Genomic DNA, 24631 nt, shown 5'->3' with positions numbered 1-24631 from the left:
TTAATGCCTATGTAGGGAAAAGGGGAGAGAAAGAGAAAAAGTGATTTGGGCATTAGGAGGTGGAAAGGATAAAGGATGCAGGAATAAGGATATTGAAAAAGAAGTAGTGTTTCCCATGACTTTTAATCTCTCAGCTGCTCCTGTGTTCTTCCTGGATGAATGTGGAGCTGGCCTTATGATGGACTAGACCAAATATCCTGGATACAGATCCAATAAATTTTAACTTGGTGGGGGGATGTTAGAAAGATCTGGCATGTGGAATGCTGCTAAGGACAGAGAAGCAGTGAGTTGCTCCGCTGGAGAACTACAATGCCTGATGGGCAGGATGAAGAACTTAACTTCACAATTTGGTCAAGGGCTGGACCTGAAGGAATGGCCACAGTTTCCCACCACAGTATGTTTCTCTAGTGATTACATTTTCTTATCTACTTATTCTAGTAAAATATGAAGTCTAGCTAGACTTCTCCCCATAAAGAGAAAAAGGAATATTCATAGAAGGTATACACTCAAATCTAAAGAGATGGGAAAGTGATTAGTTAGTAAAGGACCTTGTCCATGTTCAATTCCAAATATGTCAGCCTTGGAAATACATTTTTCTTTATGTGAGCTTTGTTTTTTCCTTAATCCAGTTGACATACCGGGACACCTTGGTATATATGCCATATTTTCCTTTCATTGCACACTCTTCACCCCAGCTAATAATTCCAGTTAAGAAACTGGTACCTTCCACTTCGGTAACATGGGGTCCCCCACTGTCTCCTTGGCATGAATCTTTACCTCCCTCATGGTAGCCAGCACAGAACATGTGACTGTAGATGCTGAACTTTGTGGATCGAAGACACGTGGCTCGGTCAACAAGTGGAACTTTCAGGTACTGAAGAATTGAGGCTGACCTCCCTCTGTTGAAGACTTTGCCCCAGCCACTCACATAACCATAACCAAATTTAAGGAAGATGTTCGTGTAGTCCCTGTCAGCAATGCAAATAGGGGTTACATAGCTATTTAGCTCTAAGGGTTCATCCAGCTCCAGGAGGGCAATGTCGTGGCTGTACTTATTAATAGATGCGTTGTAGCCGTGGTAAGGAATAGCACGGATCACATTTCGCTTTTGCTCTGTAGGTTCTGGCTTCTCGGTGTTATGCTCACCTATAGAAAATAAATGTCTTTTTGAGCCACAGTCTCTCCCACAAAGAAACACATTTTCCAAGTGTCCATCTAGCATCACTTCCTTGTGGTGGTTTAGTCACTCAGTTGTGTCTGACTCTTGGGACCCCATGGGCTAGAGATCACCAGGCTCCTCTGTACATGGGACTTCCCAGGCAAGAATACTGTAATGGGTTGCCATTTCCTTCTCCAGGGCATCTTCCTGACCCAGAGATCGAACCCCAGTCTCCTGCGCTACAGGCGGTCTCCTGCATTGCAGGTGGATTCTTTACTGACTAGGCCACCAGGGAAGCCCCTGTCCTTAGCTGGCAGCTTATATTCACCCACTGAAAATAAATTTCTCTTCAGTCACATATCACCTTTCACATAAAGAAGCAGATTCTTCAAGTGTCCACTTGGCAGCATTGAATTATCTACCAGTCAAGTGTCAAATACCTTATTCTTGTATTGTTAGGATTTTGGTAAAACTTATTTGAGGGCCAATGCATACTTTTCAGAGCAAAAAGCCATTCAGGACCATCAGATAGATGGATCTGTTTACCCATGCTGTTTATAAGTCTCATCCTGTTCACAGGTGATAATGAATTGACTTGTTATGAATTATCTTCAGTTCAGTTCAGTCACTCAGTCATGTCTGTTTGCGACCCCATGGACTGCAGCACATCAGGCTTTCCTGTCCATCACCAACTCCTGGAGCTTGCTCAAACTCATTCCCAATTTCAAGGATTTGGACTGCTTTTTTTGAGTACAGATAATACATTCATTTAGTCATTCATTCAAATGTCAATTGAGGGCAGGTTACAGCTTGTGCCAGGGGTAAGGATACAAGCACCAGTGATATGACATGGCTTTTGCAAAGGCTCAGTCTGTTGGGGAAATGGACACATCAATAGATAAGTATATTTGCACTGAGATGAGTGCTAGTAAAGGTCTGCCAAAAGAATGATGCAGAGGGATTTCCCTGATGGTCCAGTGGTCAAGAGTCCACCTTCCAATGCAGGGGGCTCGAGTTTGATCCCTGGTTGGGGAACTATCTAGGTTGGTCACAACTTCCCTTCCAATAAGTAAGTGTCTTTTAATTTCGTGGCTGCAATCACCATCTGCAGTGATTTTGGAGCCCCCCAAAATAAAGTCTGATGCTGTTTCCACTGTTTCCCCATCTATTTCCCATGAAGTGATGGTACCAGATGCCATGATCTTCGTTTTCTGAATGTTGAGCTTTAAGCCAACTTTTCTACTCTCCTCTTTCACTTTCATCAGAGGCTTTTTAGTTCCTCTTCACTTTCTGCCATAAGGCTGGTGTCATCTGCATATGTGGTGTTGGAGAAGACTCTTGAGAGTCCCTTGGACTGCAAGGAGATCCAACCAGTCCATCCTAAAGGAGATCAGTCCTGGGTGTTCACTGGAAGGACTGGTGCTGAAGCTGAAACTCCAATACTTTGGCGACCTCAGGCGAAGAGTTGACTCATTGGAAAAGACTCTGATGCTGAGAGGGATTGGGGGCAGGAGGAGAAGGGGACGACAGAAGATGAGATGGCTGGATGGCATCACTGACTCGATGGACATGAGTTTGAGTGAACTCCGGGAGTTGGTGATGGACAGGGAGGCCTGGCATGCCGTGATTCATGGGGTCGCAAAGAATCAGACATGACTGAGCGGCTGAACTGAACTGATCTGAACTGGTGAACTAAGATCCCACATGCTGTGTGGTGTGGCCAAAAAATAATAATAAAAAGTAAGGATGGAATAAGTTGGATTTTGAAAAGATGGCCTCTCTACCACTAGTTCAACTTATTTGGCAATGATCTTAATAGACTCTAGTAAAATATGATATGGGCTTCCCTGGTGGCTCAGTCGGTAAAGAATCTGCCTGCAATGCCGGAGACGGGGGTTCAATCCCTGGGTCAGGAAGATTCCCTAGAGAAGGAAATGGCAACCCACTCCAGTATTCTTGCCTGGGAAATCCTGTGGACAGAGGAGCCTGGCAGGCTACAGTCCATGGGTCACAAGAGTTGGACGTGACTTACCGACTAAACCAACACCCAAATGATTTAGCAGTCATATAGAAGATCTAGGGCTGTTGCAAACAATTACCATCCCTTGTTTATTTACCTGCAACAACAGTAATTTTAACACCAGGCTTGATGCAGTGGGCTGCAGTTACAACCCATTTTTCATTAACGATGGAACCTCCACAGAATGCAGCAATTTCACCATGCAAAAGGACCTGTGGAAACAAAATGATGAATCTTACTACATAATATATTTGATCTACAACAACAACAACAAAACACGTGTGCTGTTGAGAGGAGTGAGCAAAAAGTTGGCTTCTAGGTGCTGGCTGAAGTGGAGTGTTTCTGGCAAGTGTCAGTTTTGAAGATGTCTTAGTGTTCCTGGAGCACAATCAAAAAAGCCATTTCTGAAACTGTCTTGAAGAGAATGAGTAGTGATAGCCAGTGAGCAGTGATAGCCAGGGGGAGTGCTAGAAGAGGCAACTAGGAGGAAATAGCTTCTTTGGATGATGTGGGGTCCTTGGATTTCTTTTCCAGGCAAGTCAGGTTCTCTGATAGCATAAATTGCTTCTTGGGGATATGGCTGGTACATTCAGAAACGCACTGACTTGACTCCTGGAGATCAAGTGATTACTGTGTCTCCTGTCCATGCACGAGGAAATCTGCTTGCCATAGAGCATTTGAAAGAAAAACTACTGACTTTTCCAGGAGATCTTTTCAAGCCCTTTCTCAACAAGAATGATATGAAATGAGACTTAATGGCTGTGCTATGCCCATTCAGGCAGGGGGCAACAGCCAAACTTGTGCACTCCTTCCGGTCTCCCCCCTACTATCTCCACCTCCCCTCACTGGATCTGTAAGCTGCCCTGTCCTAAAAGATCTACTAAGCTATGTTTGATTTGGGGACAGAGATGTTTGAGCACTACCTTGAGCCTGGGTGTGATTAGATAAGAGGCCAATCCATTCTTTCATCTACACATTCATCATATAACCAGAGTGGACTACGGATATTTTCACCACCTCAATGTCTAGATCAACTTGGAGAATTTTCACTTCCTGTGTATGCAAGGGCTTTGGTCCACCTCTTCAGGAAGAAAGCTGGGAAGTGTGAACACTAGAGGGCACACTCAACATTTGGTAAACCCTTTGTGGGTACTGCTGCCCTTTTACTGAAGCACATACAGCCTCAGGCATAAGCCCATTCATAGTAAACTAGGAAAAAGGGGTGGTCACTCCTTTCCAGTGTGAGTCTGAGAAGGTCCCTGGGGGCATATTCTAGTGAAGATGCTTTTTGTCCTGAATTCTGTTTATTGAACCCTGGCTAATCCTAGACACTAAAGCACTAGCCTCCCACATGGAGACCTATGGGGCTGACTCATTGCAAGCCTCTGACCCTCTTTTCTAAACACAGGTTTCCCTCTCATTCTAGCTGTCATTTTTCATGTTGAAAAATAAAAATATAGGAAAACTCACACAACATAATAAACACCAGTTCACCCACTGTCCAGACTCAACAATGATCTTAATTTTTTTTTGAATCTGTCTTGCTCACTATGGACAAATCATTGTGCTAAGTGTTTCATGTACATTTAATACTCACAACACTTTGTGGAGTGACACATCCATACAGATGAGCAAACCGAGGTTTAGACATGCAGTTAGTTAAGATTAGTTAGTGGTGAGGCTTCTAAGCACCCAGTATTTCTCCTAGTGTGCTTGGTGGACCAATTGCATCTGGGGTGCTTATAAAATGCAGCTTTGGGAGCCCACCCAGATTTCATCAGAATATTTCCTGAGTGAGATAGGAGAAAATGCAGATCGCCAGAATATCCTTATGCATAATTAGATTCGAGAAATTCTGTTTCAGAATTTCCATGGCTTGGTGACCTTTATGTTTTAAAAGTGATTACTCCAGGAGGAGCTGGCTACATAATTTGCAGGGCTTGTTGCAAAATGAAAATGCAGGTCCCCTTGTTCAAGCTAGGAAAAATTGTCATGGAAGATACTAAAATAAAACAGTTTTGCTTGTTTTCTGTGGTCTCTCACAACCTATCATGGTGTTGTGAATTTACTATTTAAAGTTGGGCTCCCTCATGTGTGGGGTATAGCCACTGGGTGAGCACAGGCACTCACAGGTGCCCAGGGGCACTGAACAGGCATTCACAAATGCAGCTCTCAGCTGCCAGGTCCCCTCTCCCACCAGCCCTGTGCTGGTGCTCTGGTGCCATCTTCCCTTCCCACTGGTTCACTGAAGCCATCAACAGCCAATGGTGACTCCCAGGGGATTTCAACTTGCATGTCAGGATATGTTCAGTTCCTGGAATGAAGGGAGGCAAGAGGTTTGCCCCCGTTACTCCCCCTCCAAATGTGCTAGGACGCATTTCTGGCCATGTGAGATGCCATGTAGTCATGCCCCTTCCTCAAATGGCATAGAGTCTGGGCACCCAGCTTCAACTCTCTGTGTGCCTATGCTGGAGGAGGATGACAACAGTAGCTGCTGGCAGTGAGGAGGGGGCATATGGCAGTGTGCCAAAGGTTGGCGGTGGCATGGTCATTGGGCGGCTGGGGAAAGGGAAGACAGAGCTAGCCAAGGCACCAGAGGACAGAGGAGAGGGAGGTCAAGAGTCCACCCCTGCGTGGTACTGAGAGGTGAGCCTGCAATGACTTGAGGTTCCAGGTTACCAGAGCATGCATGCTCCACTGTCTCATTAAACTTGAGTTATAAAACACAAATGCAAAGCATTGAACTACAAATGCGGGACCCTTTGGAAGACAGGGCCCTGCAACTGCAGTGGTCACCAGTTCTTGAAACTGGCCCAGACCTCAGGTGAGTATCCTCACCAGGCGAATTTACACAACACTGTTCTTTACTGGGCCTCATGACTACAACTGAATACATCTGCTCAAGTGACAGGAGTTAAGCATTCTTATACAATGATATAATGGTGCTTATCCTCTATATTAGAGGCGAATTGGACATCTCTCAGCTTAATGGGCTAGTTAGGCCAGAGTGAATGATAGCCACAGCCTCAAGCACAGAGACTATGTTGTAGCTAGTCTGATTCCTGCCAAAGACTTGCTGCCTGGAGCTCCTACGCTGTTCTGGTGGATGGCTGAGAAATACAGTTGTGTCCTTTCAAGCCTGAAGAGTGTTTTGGCTTTTTTTTTTGCCCATTCCTGATTAGTATTAGAAACTTTGGTAAACATCTTTGCCAAGAAAAAGCCCTAAAATACATTTGCATTTAAAAATATTTCAAGTGACTTTGTTTTGGAATGTTTACTTGACTACTTCAGGATCACAGCTATCTAAATGTTAGCTGTTTGGGGATGAGCTGTCTGCATGGCCAAGGACAAGTTCTTACATGACATCACTTTGGAGAACAATCGGAAAAATGGGAAAGCATATGTTCTGAGCAAGGTGTCCGAGTGCTGATTTGTCAAACATTTTAATGTTTGTCATATCCTAACAGGAGCACATTTTCTCTTTCACACACACACAGATACACACCAAACACACCCACATACATCTGCAAAATACACATTCACATATCTATTGTGATGTTCTTCACTGACAATGCCAGCCTAAAGTAATAGCTGCTCCCCTGTTGTTCCTTTTTTAACCTTTTAACCCAAACTTGACCTTTCTCTGTCATTTCGGTAAACTCTTACTCTCCCTACCTAGCCACCTCTTAACAATTTTTCTTTGCATACTTGTTCTCTTATGTATAAAGAGCAAAACCATTTCTACATGATGTATGGCTTATTAAGCCTACAGGTGTGATTCACCCAGCCCTTGGCCCTACTTCATTTTTCTGAGCACAGAGGGGAGGATCACTTTTGGCTTTTAATGGTTAACTAGACTAGTATTGACATCTGCATTGCAGGCAGATGCTTTACCATCTGAGCCACCAGGGAAACCCAGTCACTGAAATAGACTTCATCAAACCATCCTAAAGAAGAATTCTCTAAATGTTCTGTCCAAAATAGTTTTGTGGGGCCAGATGAGATTACATATGTCATATTTTCATTTCTGCTAATTGGAACTGTATAATCTGAGCTAAGAAAAATAGAGGATTATCTTTTCAAGTGAAGATATATATATAGTCTTAGGAAGTTCATGTTATATCTTATCTTCCTCCCAATATCCACCCCCACCCACCCACCCAACAGGAGAAAGAGAAAGTTCCGGTGTATACAGATGGTAACTACTTGTTGTCTGCCATGGGGGTGTGTTCTAATCAAATGGAAAGAATTGGGTCTGGGTAGGTACAACCCACTCCAGTATTCTTGCCTGGAGAATCCATCCCATGGACAGAGGAACCTGGCGGGTTACAGTCCACGGGGTCACAAGAGTTGGACACAACTGAGCAACTAAATAACAACAATATAAAGGATTAAAGAAAGCTTAACCACTTGTGAAGAAAGCTGAGAATTAATGCTTTTGAACTGTGGTGTTGGAGAAGACTCTTGAGAGTCCCTTGGACTGCAAGGAGATCCAACCAGTCCATCCTAAAGGAGATCCAACCAGTCCATCCTAAAGGAGATCAGTCCTGGATGTTCTTTGGAAGGACTGATGCAAAAGCTGAAACTCCAATACTTTGGCCACCTCATGTGAAGAGTTGACTCATTGGAAAAGACTCTGATGCTGTGAGGGATTGGGGGCAGGAGGAGAAAGGGACGACAGAGGCTGAGATGGCTGGATGGCATCACCAACTCAATGGACATGAGTTTGAGTGAACTCTGGGAGTTGGTGATGGACAGGGAGGCCTGGCGTGCTGCAATTCATGGGGTCGCAAAGAGTTGGACACGACTGAGCGACTGAACTGAACTGAACTGAACCATTTGGTTTCCATTTGTATTCTGGTGTTCTCAATCTCACAGAATGATCTTCAAATGATTAAGCGTACAATGAAAAGTGAAAGTGTGAGTTTCTTGGTTGTGTCCGACTCTTTGCGACCCCATGGACTGTAGCCTGTTGGGCTCCTCTGTCCATGGGATTCTCCACACAAGAATACTGGAGTGGGTAGCCATTCCCTTCTCCAGGGAATCTTCCCCACCCAGATATCGAACACAGGTCTCCTGCATTGCAGGCACATTCTTTACCATCTGCGCCATGTAGCTCAGCTTAAACATACAATGCTGCTGCTGCTGCTAAGTCGCTTCAGTCGTGTCCGACTCTGTGTGACCCCACAGACGGCAGCCCACCAGGCTCCCCCATCCCTGGGATTCTCCAGGCAAGAACACTGGAGTGGGTTGCCATTTCCTTCTCCAATGCATGAAAGTGAAAAGTGAAAGTGAAGTCGCTCAGTCGTGTCCGACTCTTAGCGACCCCATGGACTGCAGCCCACCAGGCTCCTCCGTCCATGGGATTTTCCAGGCAAGAGTACTGGAGTGGGGTGCCATTGCCTTCTCCGATACTTATGGCTAATACGGAACCTGAGGCCCATGATAAACCGAAAGAGAAAGACCAGGCACATCCCATCCAGGACAGACAGATCGTAACTCAAAGCAGAAGAGGAGGGTGGAGCTCTTGGGGGCAGGTTCACGCATGCTCAGAATTATTGGCTGGCAGGGTCAGGTGAATAGGACCAAAAGCAAGTGAGATGTTTAGAAAGCTGAAACTCAGTGCTGCTTTCTCCAATTTCTGACTTTTAAGCTGTTGATGAAGGTAGTCTTGTAATATAGGTGTTGCGATTTCCCTGTTTTCTCTAATGTTCACATCTTTCATAGCTTCCCTTTGTAGCTCTATGAAATTCGAGTTCTGTTTTAGTCGCTCACCCTACCAAGGATATACCGACTCTAGGAAATAGCCTTTCTGTTCCCATATACTGCAGTCAACCCTCTAGCTTCCTCTCTCGGCTCCTGAGTGGCTCTGCAGAGTACCCGAGTTCTCCAGGGACCCTGAACCCAGAGCTGGGCATCTGGAAGGAAAATGCAAGTAACTGGTCTCACGCCTCTGCTTCTCTCTCAGACCCTCTGTCACTGTGATGTGGGATTAGAGGTCAGAGATCGGTCAAGTCTGCCTGCGCCTTTGACCTTGGGGGTCGGAGGTCAGAGCAGCCGGAAATGCAGGGGGTTCTGGGAAGCGCCTGTGGCCAACCCGCTGCATCTGCAGCGGCTTTGCCTCCAGTGGGCAAGTTGAACCGAAAGCCCTATAATAAGGTAAACATGCACGCGGCCGCTGACAGCCGCGCAAAAGGTGAGCTCGCTTCTTAGGGTCTCAGAGCGGGGGCGGGGAGGGGGGTGGCCACGGTCTCTAGCCTGCCCTGTCTCATCTCCCATCAGATGGACCCGGTCCCTCGATCGTCTGGGATGGCCTTGTCCCGCTGCTGCGGTTCTTGGGACAGAGCAGTGCCTCAAGTCAACAATTCGACGAGCATCTGCTCCACCAGATGTGCTCCCCAAGCTGCCTGGCTCCCGTGACTGACCCAAGTGGCCGGAACGGCCTTTCTTCACCGGGAACAGGGTCCACCTGCCTGCCTGGAACTTGCATCCATAAATCCTCCAAGAAAAAGTCGTCACCCCCTTGCTCTTGTGGCCCTTCAGCTCTCGCCAGCCAACAGCTCACCTAACCCTTTTCTTGAACAAGTTAGACGTTTCCAGTTCGTTCAAATTATTGGTTCAGATCAGATCAGATCAGTCGCTCAGTCGTGTCCGACTCTTTGCGGCCCCATGAATCGCAGCACGCCAGGCTTCCCTGTCCATCACCAACTCCCGGAGTTCACTCAGACTCACGTCCATTGAGTCAGTGATGCCATCCAGCCATCTCATCCTCTGTCGTCCCCTTCTCCTCCTGCCCCCAATCCCTCCCAGTATCAGAGTCTTTTCCAATGAGTCAACTCTTTGCATGAGGTGGCCAAAGTACCGGAGTTTCAGCTTTAGCATCAGTCCTTCCAAAGAAATCCCAGGGCTGATCTCCTTCAGAATGGGCTGGTTGGATCTCCCCGCCATCCAAGGGACTCTCAAGAGTCTTCTCCAACACCATAGTTCAAAAGCATCAATTCTTTGGTGCTCAGCCTTCTTCACAGTCCAACTCTCACATCCATACATGACCACAGGAAAAACCATAGCCTTGACTAGATGAACCTTTGCTGAACCTTTGCTGAACTCCATCTGGGCCTCTTTGCCAGACTACTTCACCCATGTGGTCGTGTGATTCCCCATCCCCTTTTACTGACACAGCAGCATTTTGAATCTTTTCTAGGTGGTGTTGCAACTACAGCTGTTGCTTACTTTCTCTTGATGCTTGGCCTTCAGCAGGGGTGTTGCAGTCAGGTCTGCAATCAAATCAGATATTTCCACCTTGTAGATTAACTGTGAAATGGTGGTAGTTGGCTCATCCATAAATGGGGAGACATTCTGTTTTTTTTTTTTTTTTTTTACTGTTTTGTCTGTGTCTAAAAGTGAATTTAAACTTTTTTTTTTTTTTTTTTTAATTTCCATTTGGCTGTGCCGGGTCTTAGTTGCAGCATGCAGAATCTTTAGTTAAGTCATGTGGAATTTAGTTTCCTGACCAAGGATTGAACCTGGGCCCCCTGCATTGGGACTGTGAGTTCTTAATCACTGGACCACCGGGGATGTCCCTAAAAGTGACTTGTATATTCAGTTTATCTCCTGCTTTTGAAACCCAGTCACCATTTGTGAGAAATTGGGTGCAGTGGATGTGGAGAGAGAGCTTCTCTGGTGAGGAAGGAATCAGTGTGAAAGTGTGACAGGGTCTTTCTGGAGTATCCTAGAGAGTAGGATGGCTCTTCACATTTGGAAAAGACAAGACTGAAACCTGGTGCTTGGTACCTCTGCAGTCAGTAATCTTACTTCATAAGGATGAAATAGCGAGTAAATGCGTGTGGGGATGAGTGATCTTGAACACTCCAGATGACCTTACCTAGGCTGATAGGAAGGAGACAACAGGTGCACTCACTATTAAGTGTGCAGCAAGGAAGACATGAAAAGATTTGTAATGATGGGTCTCAAATCTAGCCCTTGGTTACCTCAAAAACATGGACAGGTGATTCTCATGTGTGTTGTCTGCAGATCACACCTGGAGAAAGGTGGGACTAGGTACCATGAGTCCACTGTTTGGTGTTTTGGACCCTAGCTGCTGGGCTTCCCTGGTGGCTCAGATGGTAAAGAATCTGCTTGAAATGCAGGATACCTGGGTTTGATCCCTGGGTCAGGAAGATCCCCTGGAGAAGGGAATGGCTACCCACTCCAGTATTCTTGCCTGGGAAATCCCATGGACAGAGGAGCCTGGTGAGCTAATGTCCACGGGGTTGCAAAGAGTCGGACACAACTGAGGCACTAACACACACACACCCTAGCTGCTATAACAAGTTTGTTTCCTTTGGACCAGTGAGTTTCCAATTGTACAGTGTGTCAGAATAACCTGAAGGGCTTGTTTGTGCTCAGATTGCTGGGCCCTACCCCCAGAGTTGCTGATTCCTGTAGGTCTGGGGCACAGCATGAAAATGTACAGTCCCAACAAGTTCCAAGGTGAATCTGATGCTACCACACCTTGAGAACTACAGCCTTGGACCAAGCCCCTACCTCTTATGCCCTGCCTGGGTCCAGTACCCCAGTTCTTGCCTTAATCCTTCCTGAGTTCTTTTAAAAATGCCTTCGAAATACTCCAGTTTCTCTGGACCTAGAGACTTTCTGACTCTGTCCAGTTCTCCCAGGGGCTGAAGCTGAAGTAGTACCCAGAGCCCCAGTACTGGTGACCTCGCTTCCAGACATCCTTGTTGCTTGTTAGAAATCCTGTTATGCCATGTCCTTGATGCCAAACTCTCCTTGGCCTTGTGTGGTAGCTGTCCCTGGATTTCTCTCTGAGCAGCTCCTCACCTATGGGAATTTCCTCATCCTACTTTGTGCTGAAACCTGCCTAAACACTTCCCTCATCCCAATAGGTCTGACTGATGTCTAGTCTCAGCCTCCCACCTGGCCCGTCCCTTTTGCACTGGGCTCCAGTTTTGACACACCATCAACACTGAGTACCTGCCAAGGGAATTGACCTCTTTCAGCATCTTCTCCACCAACCACACGACTGAACTCATCGAATGATTGGTTGCTTTGAGTGACGTTATTCCAAATTATTTCAGCTTCAGAAGAATTTTCATAGTTCGTATTGGAAAAAATAGTCTCAGCACGGGTGAGCTTCTTAGAAATATGTGAGACAGAGACTCGTCCACAGGGAAATGGCACTAGACAAATGGAAAAAAAAATTAGTACTCTAGTATTTCTCATTGGCTAGCAGACAAAAGTCTGGCCCATCCTTGTCATGTCTGAGAAGCAAGCCCATCGATAGTTTTTAAAAAATTGAATCAATGAATATAGTCTCAAACTAAGAGGTTAATTGCATTATTTCCATGGAAAAGTTTTCAAACGCTTCATGAAAAGGACATTTGGCTCAGGAATCTGTCATCTTTACAGAAACAGAAGAGGTGTTCCCAAATCAAATTTCCTAAGACTTTATCTTCCCTGGTGGCTCAGACAGTAAAGTGTCTGCCTACAATGCGGGAGACCCGGGTTCAATCCCTGGGTCGGGAAGATGTCCTGGAGAAGGAAATGGCAACCCACTCCAGTATTCTTGCCTGGAAAATCCCATGGATGGAAGAGCCTGGTAGGCTACAGTCCATGGGGTCACAAAGAATCAGACACGACTGAGAGACTTCACTTTCACTTATATGAAGTCCAATGACTTCCTGTTTCTTTATGAAAAAGTTTTGTTTCCAGGTACTGTCCTTGAATGGAAGTCTGGGGATTGGTGCCATATAACCTTGATTTTAGAATTTGGTAAATGGGATGTCTGCTCCTTATTGTTAACAAGATTTCATTTTTGAGGCCACACTGCATGGCTTTTGGGATTTTAGTTTCCTAACCAGGGATCAAACCCAGGCCTCTGGCAGTGAGAATGCAGAGTCCTGCGCACTGGACTGCCAGGGAATTTCCAGGACTTCTTTTGTAGACCAAAATGCCTTCAAAAAATCCATTGGGGAGAGGTCGTGATTTAACTACCTGGCTGTTGAGTATTAACTAAATAAATTATTAATATGATTATAACCACCACATCTACCTGGGCACTGGCTACCTTTTACCTTGGGTTGGTTTATTTCCTAAAGAAAAGAAGTCATCTACTGATACACTGGGGACAAGCAGAATGGAAATTTGTAGTCAAGCAAAATCACTTCACATTTCATTTCTCACTTTCCTTTTATCCACATTCCTTATAACAGACATTTCTATAGCAACCAGCTGTGGCAAAGTATCATGAAGACAGCATGTGGTTGGGAAAACAGGAAATTAGTTCAAAATACTTATGTATAAATATAAATCATCAACATTGGCTCAAGAAAAGGGACCATTACTATTGAAAGGCAGAAAAGTTTATTTTAGGTTTGGCTTATTTATTCTGCTAAAACTAAGGCTATATTCAGAATAACACTTAATAGTTGGAGGTGGTTCTCTGTTTTTTCTCTTTCTTATAACAGAAAAGGACTTAAAACGATTTAGCTACTATGCTGTCTGTCTACACTGGAAGTTAGGTTTCAAAGGTAAAAACAGATACACACATACTTCTCCCTAGGTAGGCTAGTTTGAAGCTGTGTATGTCAAGAACAGGTAGAAGGATGGGAGACAGGCAGGTCTTTGAAGCAGTAGACTCTTTATTTTAGTGCAGTCTATATACTCTTGTCTTCTGGTTCTTTCTTTAATCTCCTCTGCCAGGTTCATTGCTAAGATAGGTATCAAACCCAGTTACAGAGGAATGGTGTGTGATATAATGTATCAATTTAATAAGCTATCAGGCTTTGGAAATGCAAAAGAAATTATATCTAGTTTGCTTCAAAAAAGCCCTTCATTTATCAAATATAATAGATCCTGTGGAGCCTACATCAAAAAAAAAAAAAAAAAAAATCCAAGTTTCTGCTGCCCTCATTTCCAGAGAAGAGCAGTGTGAAGAGTGGAGATGACCTCCACACACCAGTCAGCTGTCAATATGGTGGCATGGTTGACATAACTGGGAAACATTGCTTTGTCCACTGCTGTATAGATTGACTGTGCTGATCAGCTTGACGCAACTCAGAACAGATAGTTGTCAGAACTATTCTGATGCCAAGCGTGTAAACTCAGGCTGAGAATGAAGGATAGAAAATAACTTTCTCAGTGTAAACCAGCCATGCTAGGACAGATCATGCTTAAAATTCACCAGCCTTGTACTAGAAGCCTATCAGTCAAGCACATATGTATCTTCTATTTTTTTATTACAGGATTACTACATTAATTTGACTTCATGAATTATAGATATACATGCAGAAATCACACAAATCAATTGCTTCATGATATAAAGGTCAAAGAAGAAAATTGGGTGCAGAAAAGAAGATGGAAGACAATTACAGAATTTCTATTAAAAATGATGGTGCAATTTGAAAAATTAATTTGCCCATGCTACTAGTCTTTTCTGTGATTTCAAAAGGAAGTAAAAACAAGGAACGAAATTATGTAGGGTGCTAAAAGTTCAAATATGGATTTGGAAAACATATCTGCTGAACTAAAAAAACAACTTAGATTTTGACCTGCTGGTTCGCAGGACTTTTGGTCTTCTGCAAGTCGGTATCCGTCAGTACAGGAACAAACCACCTTGTTATCTGTGTCCCTTTTACAAAACTGCTTGCATCTGCCATTCTTAATGCTGCATGTTGCATCTGAAAGAAAGCAAAATCCACAGCAATAACATCAAGTAACATACAATTCTAAAAAGTACATGAAACCACTAACTCTGGTACAGGTCAAATATAAGCTGGGAGCATTCGTGGAGAGAAGTTTGTGAGCCTTGAGCTAAGAGTGGGGGGGGGAGGATAAAATTCTTAGTATGGCATAAAAATGGTGGCAGCAATATATGTGATTTGGTATAAAACTGAAGGTGTAGATATGCTATTTTCACAAAATCATAGACTGCAGTGAAAAAAAGCTGCTTATTAGAGTATAACAGATCCCAGAAAGTACCCAGAACTTTGGTATGAGTTTTCACAAGGTGACTTCACTTGTTTAAACAGTAAACAGATCAGTACAGAGGACCTTATCAACAGCCCAGAAGCTCTCCTAATTCCCCCTTCTGGTCACTACTTCCTCCTTCCCAAAGTTACCATACTCTGACTTCTAACAAGGAATTAGTTTCACCTGTTCATGAACTTTAAGGAGACGCTCCCATTATGTACTCTTCTGTGTTCCTCAGTTAACATTTTGTTTGTGAGCTTCATCCATGTTGTTTTGTATAGTCATAGTTCATCTACATGCTGTGTAATACATTCCATTGTATGAATATTACTACCTCTGTTCACCATTTTATTGTGGATGAATATTTGAGTTTCCAGTTTTTGGCTCTTATGTTTAATGCTGTAATGAACATTCTTATACATATCTTTTGGTAACATATGTGTGCATATTTACTGGATCTGTACTCATGAGTGCAATGATTGGACCATATGTTCAGGCTTAGTAGATATTGCCAAATAGTTTTCTAAGATAATTATACAAATTTAGATTCTCACCATCAGCATATGAGAGTTCTAGTTGCTGGATATATGCATTGTTGATACCTTCTCCCACTCTGTGACTTACCTTTTCACCCTAAATAGTATATTTTGCTGAATACAAGTGCCTACTGTTAATATAGGAGAAGGAAATGACAACCCACTCCAGTATTCTTGCCTGGAGAATCCTCTGGACAGAGGAGTCTGGTGGGCTGCTGTCCATAGGGTTGCACAGAGTCGGACACGACTGAGGCGACTTAGTATGCATGCATGCATTGGAGAAGGAAATGGCAACCCACTCCAGTATTCTTGCCTGGAGAATCCCAGGGACAGAGGAGCCTGGTGGGCTGCCATCTGTGGGGTCGCACAGGGTCAGACACGACTGAAGTGACTTAGCATGCATGCATGCACTGTTAATATAATCCAGTTTTTCAAAGCAAACTTGAAGCTGGCCCTGGTGGGTATGTATCAACACAGGAGAATGAAATAAGGTCCTTTAAGGGAGCTAAATGCCAAAAACACTATGTGTTGGCAATGATAAGCAGTCTAGTGGCCCATATTTTCTTTATTCTCCTATACAATCTCCCTTATTCATATAATATATCTTTCTCTGTCTCTTGTAATGCTTTTGGTCAGAATTCTATTTTATCTGATAGTAAGATGGCTTTGCCAGTTTCTTTGTGTTAGCATTTACCTGGCAAATCTTTTTATATCCCTTTATTTTATCCTCCTGGTATAGTTTTATTTTAGGTATCTCTTTGATCAGCAGCATATAATTAGATTTTTAACTCCAGACTGAAAATTGTCATTAACTCCAATTCACATTAATTGTGATTCCTGATATATTTGGCTTGTTCCTGCCATCTTATTCTGTATTTTCAAATTCCTGTGCTTTCCCTTTGTTTCTCCAGTGCCATCTCAATAACAGGAAGTACCAGGGTTCAGGGCTTGCTAGCTGAGACCTGCTGAGTTAAGAGAAATAGGCTCTGTCCCAGGACCGATTTCTGTCTGTAGAGCAGTGCAGGAATACAGTGAATGGAAGGCACCTTCCCGTTACCTACAGGCCTAACAGCAGTAGAGCATTCAAGAGAAGTGCTTGTTTGTCAGTGCAGTTAGAATATGCGTGGCTGTGTTAGCCACCTGTTATGGGCCACCTTAGTCGCCCCCAGCTTCACCCGCGTCTGTCCCAGCCCCGTTGGTGATTTGCTCTGCGTGGACTTCCCTTGGCTTCATCTAGGTACTGCCTTGAGTGGCCTGGCTCAGATCTGTATCGTGGGCCTCTGGTCTCTTTGCTTGATGCTCCCAGATTGATGCTGAGGCCCGGGATGCCACGTGGCCTCTCAGGGCCCCAGTGAGTACAACGTGATGATGCCGGGGAGTTAATGCCGCACAGGCTGAAGTGTTGACCATCGAGAGATGTATACTGGTGGACAGATTCTTTTACTTCTCCTCTCTGAGACTGACTCTCCTGAGGCCAGCTCACGTGGCTTCTTGGAAAACAGTCCCCAGAGATCAAGCAGTTAGTTGCAGGTGAGGAGAGATGACTCCTACTCTTGGCTCTCCTTTCCTCATTTCTCACTCCCCCATCCCTTACTCTTGCCCACCTAGAATCACACCTTAACGCATAAGCTTGTGTCATAGACTCTTTTTTTTTCCCTTTAGATTTCAGGCTAACAGAACAACTGTATGGTCTGTGAGTATATTACGGATTTGTGAGTGACAGATCTAAATTTTTGAATTCCATTTTATGTAGGTAGCATAGGCTAGAGTAATGATTAGTTCATGTTCCTTACTGATCTTCAGGAAATGAGGGAAGGCAAATCAACTGTTACCAGGTAGACAAAGGAACCAGCCTAAGCTTTACCCTTTGCTGCCAATAATCCACTAAGTGCAGAAGCCAAAAAGGTGGCACTTCGTCTTTTTATTTATTTATTAAAGACCTTTCTCCTCACTAATGGTAGTTACATCGCTGGCTCTTCTCATGTTACTAGCAATCATTTTGTTGCTACAAAGCAATACTAGAGTGTGCAGCCAAATCAAATACCCCTGTAGGGAATGTTCAGTCAATATGAGAATGTTCGAAGTTCACAGAGGTGGCTGGCAGGTGCTGACCAGTTTGGACCTGGCCATGCACAACAGGAATGGGTAAAGTTGAGGTGCTTTTCCTGATTCTGCGTCCTTGGCTAAGTAACTAGACCACTCCATCCTTTTCCCCATTTGTCACTGCTCTTTGTGGCCTAGTATGTTGCTGCTGCTGCTGTCCTGTGGCTTGGTTTGTGCACACAGTGGGAAATATTGCTGTCCGACCAGCAGTCTTTTGACCTCAAGTAAAGATCTTGAGTCTGGAAAGAAAATAACAGCACAAGGAGTTCCAGTGGAGACGTCTGTAGTCCTGCACCTTGGGGACAGTCACTGTGGGACTCAGTCATCAATTGTTTCTGGAGCACTTGGACATTAGGCCCCGTGTTGGGTGTAGATTCTCCCTGGTTCTTTGGTTGGTTGGTTTAGTCACTCAGTCGTGTCTGACTCTTGCGACCCCCATGGACTGGAGCCTGCCAGGCTCCTCTGTCCATGGGATTTCCCAGGCAAGAAAGTGGAGTGGGTTGCCATTTCCCTCTCCAGGGCATCTTCCCAACCCAGGGATTGAATCCAGGTCTCCTGCATTGCAGGCAGATTCTTTACCGTTTGAGCCACCAGGGAAGCCCCTAGAATATCTGTGGATGGACATCTCACAGTGTCTGTTCTTCTCCCTCTATGTTAGCACAAACACCTCTAACTCCCTTCCTGCCTATAAGTTAGTGTGTTCTGCTTCATTTTACTCTGCCTTCATCTGCCATGATATATTCACAGACGGGAGAACCAAAACTGGGATGAACGATATTCTCTTTAACAAGTTTATCAACTAAACTCAAGGTATTTTCTTTTTTTTTCTACTCCATAGAAATACACAGTATATTAGTAGTGTCTGTGATTTACCAAAATGAAAAAAAAAAAAGTGTTTCTGTGCTTGTTTTTCTTTCCATCTCTCTTACTGTGGGGAAATGCCTCTTGTACTCTTTAGAAGGGACAGGAATGGCCGAACTCTTACGGACTTCAATTTATCTGAAAAGGACTCAGATGGGATGTGTATCTGGGGACACTCAAGTGATCTTTATTCCAGCCAGAGGGACACAGTAGCCAGTTAATTGTTCTAACTAGAAAGCATTCCCTGAATGTTTGCACCTCTCTTCCCTGGAGAGGAGTCCAATGAACAAGAGAAGAGGAAAAAGAATAAGGTCTTAACAATGGAAATTTCCTTCCCTTTCAGACACTGGGTGAGGCCAGGGACTTGGGGCACAGATACTCCATGAACTGTGCTTTTTTTCTAGTGGCTTCTAGTTCAGTTTGAAGCAACAGCTTAAATGGGAGTTTGTATATGCTTTTGCTTTCCTCTAGTGCCTGAGGTAGAGTTTTTTGAGAGAATTCCCACTTTGTTTCTAAACTAAGCAAGCTGGGAGGATTTTACTAAACCTTGGTCAGCTGGGCTCAAGATACCCTAGAGGCTAGGGTTGTTGGTGGCTGCAGTGTCTCCACAGAGCCATGACCAAACCAAAATGTGGTGAACCTGAAGGGCCTGAAAAGGTGCCCATTGTAGACTTAGCACTTTTGCTGTATGGACCATAGCTTCATGCACATAGCAAAACCTATCATAGCAGTTTGCTGCTTTTATAACTACATTCCTCTGGGCTCTCTGCCTCTTTTAAAGTGTCTTTATGTTAAAACTAAAGACATTTTTTTGTTCAATTGCTAAGTCATGTCTGACTTTTTGCGACCTCATGGACAGCAGCATGCCAGGCTTCCCTGTCCTTCACTATGTCCTGGAATTTGCTCACATGTTCATCGAGTTGGTGATGCCATCCAACCATCTCATCCTCTGTCACCCCCTTTTACTTCTGCCCTCAATCTTTCCCAGCATCAGGATCTTTTCCAGAGAGTTGGCTCTTTGCATCAGGTGGTCAAAGTATTGGCATTTCAACATCAGTCCTTCCAATGAATATTCAGGATTGATTTCCTTTAGGATTGACTGGTTTGATCTCCTTGCTGTCCAAGGAACTCTTAAGAATCTTCTCCAGCATCACAGTTTGAAAGCATCAGTTCTTTGATGCTCAGCCTTCTTTATGGTCCAACTCTCACATTTAGGAGTATTTAACATTAAACATTATTTTCAATTTTACTTTGCCACGACATGCCCTTCATTCTTAATGGAACCCAATTGAGTCTTTCATTCCATCAGCTCTAATAATTATATTATTTAAGGTGATATTCAATCAGTTTCCATAAGCTTCCAAGTAGCAGGATCAGATTTATCTAGGTCCATCTGAATTTGAAATTGTAACCTTTCAGATGCTAGTAGCACTTCGGAGATGTTGAACCAATGAACATGCCCATAGGAAAGGGAACCCAGGCATTGGAGTGTCCCCACACTGTAAAGTCTGAGGGAGTGGGAGTCCAAGCTCAGGGTACCAGTTCACCCACCTGCATCTCCTTTTTTTCTTTCTTTTTAAATGTTTTTGCCCTGCTGCCTTTTCTTTTTCCTGTCTTCTATTCCTTTTAATCTTTTGGAACTCAAAGGAAGATGATCATTGGATTTCTCTTTAGCAATGAAAGGATTTCTGCACAGTATTAGAGACAACTTTCCCCCTTCTCTATAGGACAAGTGCAGCTGCTGCATTTCATTTTGTTTTAATGCCCTTTTCATCTGTGTCAGGTGGATTGCCATAATGCCTAAATAGAGTCCTGCTAATTTTCTACTCTTTTCCCTTAGTCATGTAGTCTGTAGTGTTGAATTCTTTCCCTAGGACTGCACCTCTATTCTTCTTGAGTTTCAGAGTAGAAAGAGAATCTGTCATTAGCACTGTATGCTTTTCACAATCACAGTACCAGTAATCCTGCATCCAGAGGTAATAAACAAATAGGTAAAGGACTTTGGGGTTTACTGTTCCAACTGCCAAAATCTCAGAAAAAAGGAAGCCTAGGCTATGCAAAGAAAAGATGCACAATGACCCTAGATTTTCTATATAACTCCAGTATATCAATTTAGTCAAATTCAGGAATGAGTTCTGAATTTTGTCAATAAATTTCACATGTGAAGTGGTTCTTATGGGTGGAGAAGAACCTATTATAAAGGAGACTTGGCCTTCCCTACCCTAATTCTGTACTTAGTTGACTTCTACTGCTTTGTTGATATTTTAGTTATGAGTTCAAATGGTTTTATTGCTCAGTTTTCTTTGCATTTTGTGGATTGCAATTAGAAGCATGGGTTTTGGTCAGATAAATTGGGAGTTCAGGTCCTGGCTGAACCGTTTACTGCTTCTGTGATTTTGAAATGTTTGAGCTGCACTTTCCTCATCTGTGTAGAATGGGGAGAATAATGGTTGTATTGAGGATGAATAAGATAGTGGAACACCACTACCAGTTCTGTGCATGCATGCGTGCTAAGTCACTTCAGTTGTGACCAACTTTTTGCGACCCTATGGACTGTGGCCCACCAGGCTCCTCTGCCCATGGGATTCTCCAGGTAAGAATACTGGATTGGACTGCCATTTCCTTCTCCAGGGGATCTTCCCAACCACAGGACTAAACCTGGGTTTCTTATGTCTCCTACATTGGCAGGCATGTTGTTTACTACTAGTGCCACCTGGGAACCTACCACTTCCTACTAGTTACCAAATACTACTGTTGCTCTTCATATGGTTTCTTGAACTCATCCTGGAAACTATGACCACAGATAAAATGAATTGATCATCTTTACAAGCTTTATAAGTATGTTTTATACAATGGAATATTATTCAACCTTCAAAAATAAGGAAATTCTGTCATATGCAACAATGTGGATGAGCCTGGAGGACATTATGGTAAATGAAACAAGGCAGTCACAGAAGGACAAATACCACATGATTCCACTTATATGATGTATCTAAAAATAGTCCAACACATAGAAGCAGAGAATACAATGGTGCTTGCTAGGAGCTGGGGGGTGGAGCAAGTGAGGAGTTGCTGTTCTCCAGGTTTCAGTTATGCAAGAGGAATAAAGTCTAGACATCTGCTATACAGAGTTAGCAATATGGTATCATAAACTTCAAAATTTGTTGAGTGTAAATCTCATGTAAAGGGTTCTTTACCATAATTTAAGAGAAAATTATGGTACATACATATTGCATTTTCCAGTTGCATCTGGTTTCAAAGGGAAATTTGGAACCACCAGTAATCCAAAGATAGTTACTTACCTAATTCACAGTTCGTTCCTTCAAATCCAGCTTGACACCAACATTCATAGGAATTAATGTCATCCTTGCACATGCCGCCATTTAAACATGGATTGGATTCACACTGATCTCCATCTTCGAGGTAGATTAAGAAGATGAATTAGCAGGTGCATTGGTTAGAATACCCAATCCTTCCTTCACAGACTCATAGAGAGGGGAGCCTAATTTTAGGGTCAGAGCAGGACTTCTGACCTGGAGATCAGCTGCTTATGGGATGCTCCTGTTTTCCTAAGTTTCTAAAAATTCTAATAAAGGTTTTTAGGCTAACATTGTTCTAGGAAATGGCCCTAAGGAAGGCATGTGGATTGTTTATGAAACTGAAGGGAGGAAGATGAGGGAGAAGAAAGTCTGAGTGTAGAGATATACTCAGCAGAAGGTAAGAGGAATTTTCAGTCCTTCTTTATAGAATGATGATGGAGTTACTTCTAAATAGAACCATGTTGTTTCAGCAATCATCTACGTGTTGTACCCAGCTTGTTCTATTGCATGTCTTGTAGAGCAAATTGAGCTAGGTAACAGCAACTCCACTCAGGGAACTGGCAGCCTTGGCATGGCACACATGCATCTACTTCCTCATCTCATCATTTCACTGTTAAGTAGCCAGTGATGGTTCCAAACAGCCCAAAAGGTGCTCGACTCCTGAAGGATTTTCTACTGTCTATGATTAGGTCCCAAATGGTTTGGTAAAGAGACAAACAGCTTTCAGTACAAAGAATTAAGAAAGAAAAGCTTCTGAAAATGTGCTATGTTTTTATATAGATTGGCTATGTTTCCTTCCTATCTTTCCTGAAGTTTCTACATTCGTAGCATTCTGGAGAACCTTTGAAGACACTGGTCATCAGAAAACAGGAGCAAGGAATAGGTAAGAGGGGAAGGGTCAGGATGAGAAGGGAACCCTTCAGTCGGATTTCTCAGAGCTCTGCCTCAACTCGTAACTCTAAGGCAGCTTCAGGGGAAAGGGGTGAAGAGAACCAAGAGGGAGGCTGGTGTGTCCTCTGAGCAGAGGAAGAGCCCTGAAGAAAGCCAGGAGCGAGATCAGTAAGGCTTGATGTGTGAGTAACCAAAGAGTAAGCTGTAAAGATGACACAAGAATAAAACAGTGAGTGAAAGGGGGCAATTCAAGAGGAATTTCTAATGGTCAGTCATATTTTAGAGCCAAGATTCCTGACTGGAGCCCTGCCTGCTGTAGGACAGCAGTAGTGTGTCTATCATGCTCACTGTCAGGAGCGTGTATCCAGGTCCCACTGGCTGAGGGCTAATAACCTTTTCTCAGAAAGAGTCCCTCTCTGGAAAATCTGCTTGTTGTAAAAATTAGACCTTGTCCCCTCTGCCCCTTGATCCAATGTGCTTTTGCACAGATACTTCAATTTGTTCCAATTCTGTGAAAACAAAATACGTTATCTCTGGTTTATTATTATTGATGTTCAGGACTGGTCTAAAAAAAACGAGCCACATTTGCACTTTATATTGCAGATGAACAGAGCTGAATTATTTAGGATGTTTCACTGAAAAGCTCTGGGCTTGCAGCCAGCTACACAGCAACTCATTTGCTGAGACATATCTTTAAAATGAGTGTCATTTTATCCTGCATTTAGTCCTCCTTTGGGTGCTTGTCTGTGTATACTTTGGGCTGAGGCAAAGCCACAGACAATAGGGGTCAAAGACAGCAAGGGAGAAGACCTTGCCAAGTGAGAGCTTCCTGTTTAAGGCTACTCAGTGGTGGTTTAATGAATGTTGCGATCTGAAGGCCGGCAAGGGCCATAGAGAAAGTGGGGGTTGGGCAGTAAAGAATTTGGCTGCTCTTCTGGGCTCCATGACTCCCCAGCTGCATGACCTTTGGCAAGTCATTTAACTTCTCTAAACCTCAGTTTCTTCTGTAAAATGAAGTTCATAATGCTTTGCTCACAGGGATGGTGTGAGGATTAAAAGTGATAGCCAGTCTGCTGGGCAGACTCTGGCTAATGTGGTTGGGCAGTTTTTCTCCTTCAGCCAAATTCTTCCCATGGTAAAATGATGGCAGAGGGTAGGGCAGGAATGAGGGACCTGCATCCCCATTGTGTGAGAAGGCCCACACAGGAGAAAACAGCAGAGGCTATTTGGGGTGCTTGGGAATCTCAACTGCAAAGTGAAAAGAAGCATGGAATTGGGTTTTCTTTTTCTTTCTTCTTGTTTTTGTCTTGTTTTTAGTAGACAAAGCAGTACTGACAGTGTAAAAAATTAATAAACAGAAACCTCAGTTAAATAGAATTGAGAGATCAGAAGGGAGAGCTCTCACGCCCAATGATGGCAGAGCCCAACAGGAAGAAGACCGACTCCATCTCTTTCTTGGCAAGGAGTCAGCCAATGACAAGCCAGGGACTCTTTGTTTACTGTACCAGGTGGCACTAGTGGTAAAGAACCCGTTTGCCAATGCAGGACATGCAGGAGACGTGGGTTCGATCCCTGGGTTAGGAAGATCCTCTGGAGGAGGGCATGGCAACCCACTCCAGTATTCTTGCCTGAAGAATCCCACGGACAGAGGAGCCTGTGGGCTACAGTCCATGGAGTCACAAAGAGTAGGACACGACTAAAGTGACTTAACACGCACTTCCTCCCCACTTCCTTTTCCCCTCTTCAAAAGAGT

At 43.9% G+C, this 24631-nt stretch overlaps 1 protein-coding gene across 2 annotated transcripts in view; it reads right to left on the bottom strand.

The window, feature by feature from the left end:
- Positions 1-598: 598 nt before the first annotated feature.
- Positions 599-24631, bottom strand: part of F9 (coagulation factor IX) — a 32413-nt gene continuing 8380 nt past the window's right edge. The window contains exons 4-8 of one of the 2 annotated variants that reach the window (XM_005896897.2): positions 21970-22083; positions 14747-14875; positions 12171-12376; positions 3277-3391; positions 599-1146 (exon numbers count right to left, since the gene is read on the bottom strand). In XM_005896897.2, coding sequence (XP_005896959.1) covers positions 599-1146; positions 3277-3391; positions 12171-12376; positions 14747-14875; positions 21970-22083 — 1112 coding nt within the window. The remainder of the gene's footprint in view (positions 1147-3276; positions 3392-12170; positions 12377-14746; positions 14876-21969; positions 22084-24631) is intronic. The other variant, XM_005896898.3, reaches the window with a different exon arrangement.

Source organism: Bos mutus, chromosome X (genome assembly GCF_027580195.1).
Source record: "Bos mutus isolate GX-2022 chromosome X, NWIPB_WYAK_1.1, whole genome shotgun sequence".
NCBI lineage: Eukaryota > Metazoa > Chordata > Mammalia > Artiodactyla > Bovidae > Bos > Bos mutus.
This window is presented reverse-complemented; position numbering and strand designations above follow the sequence as displayed.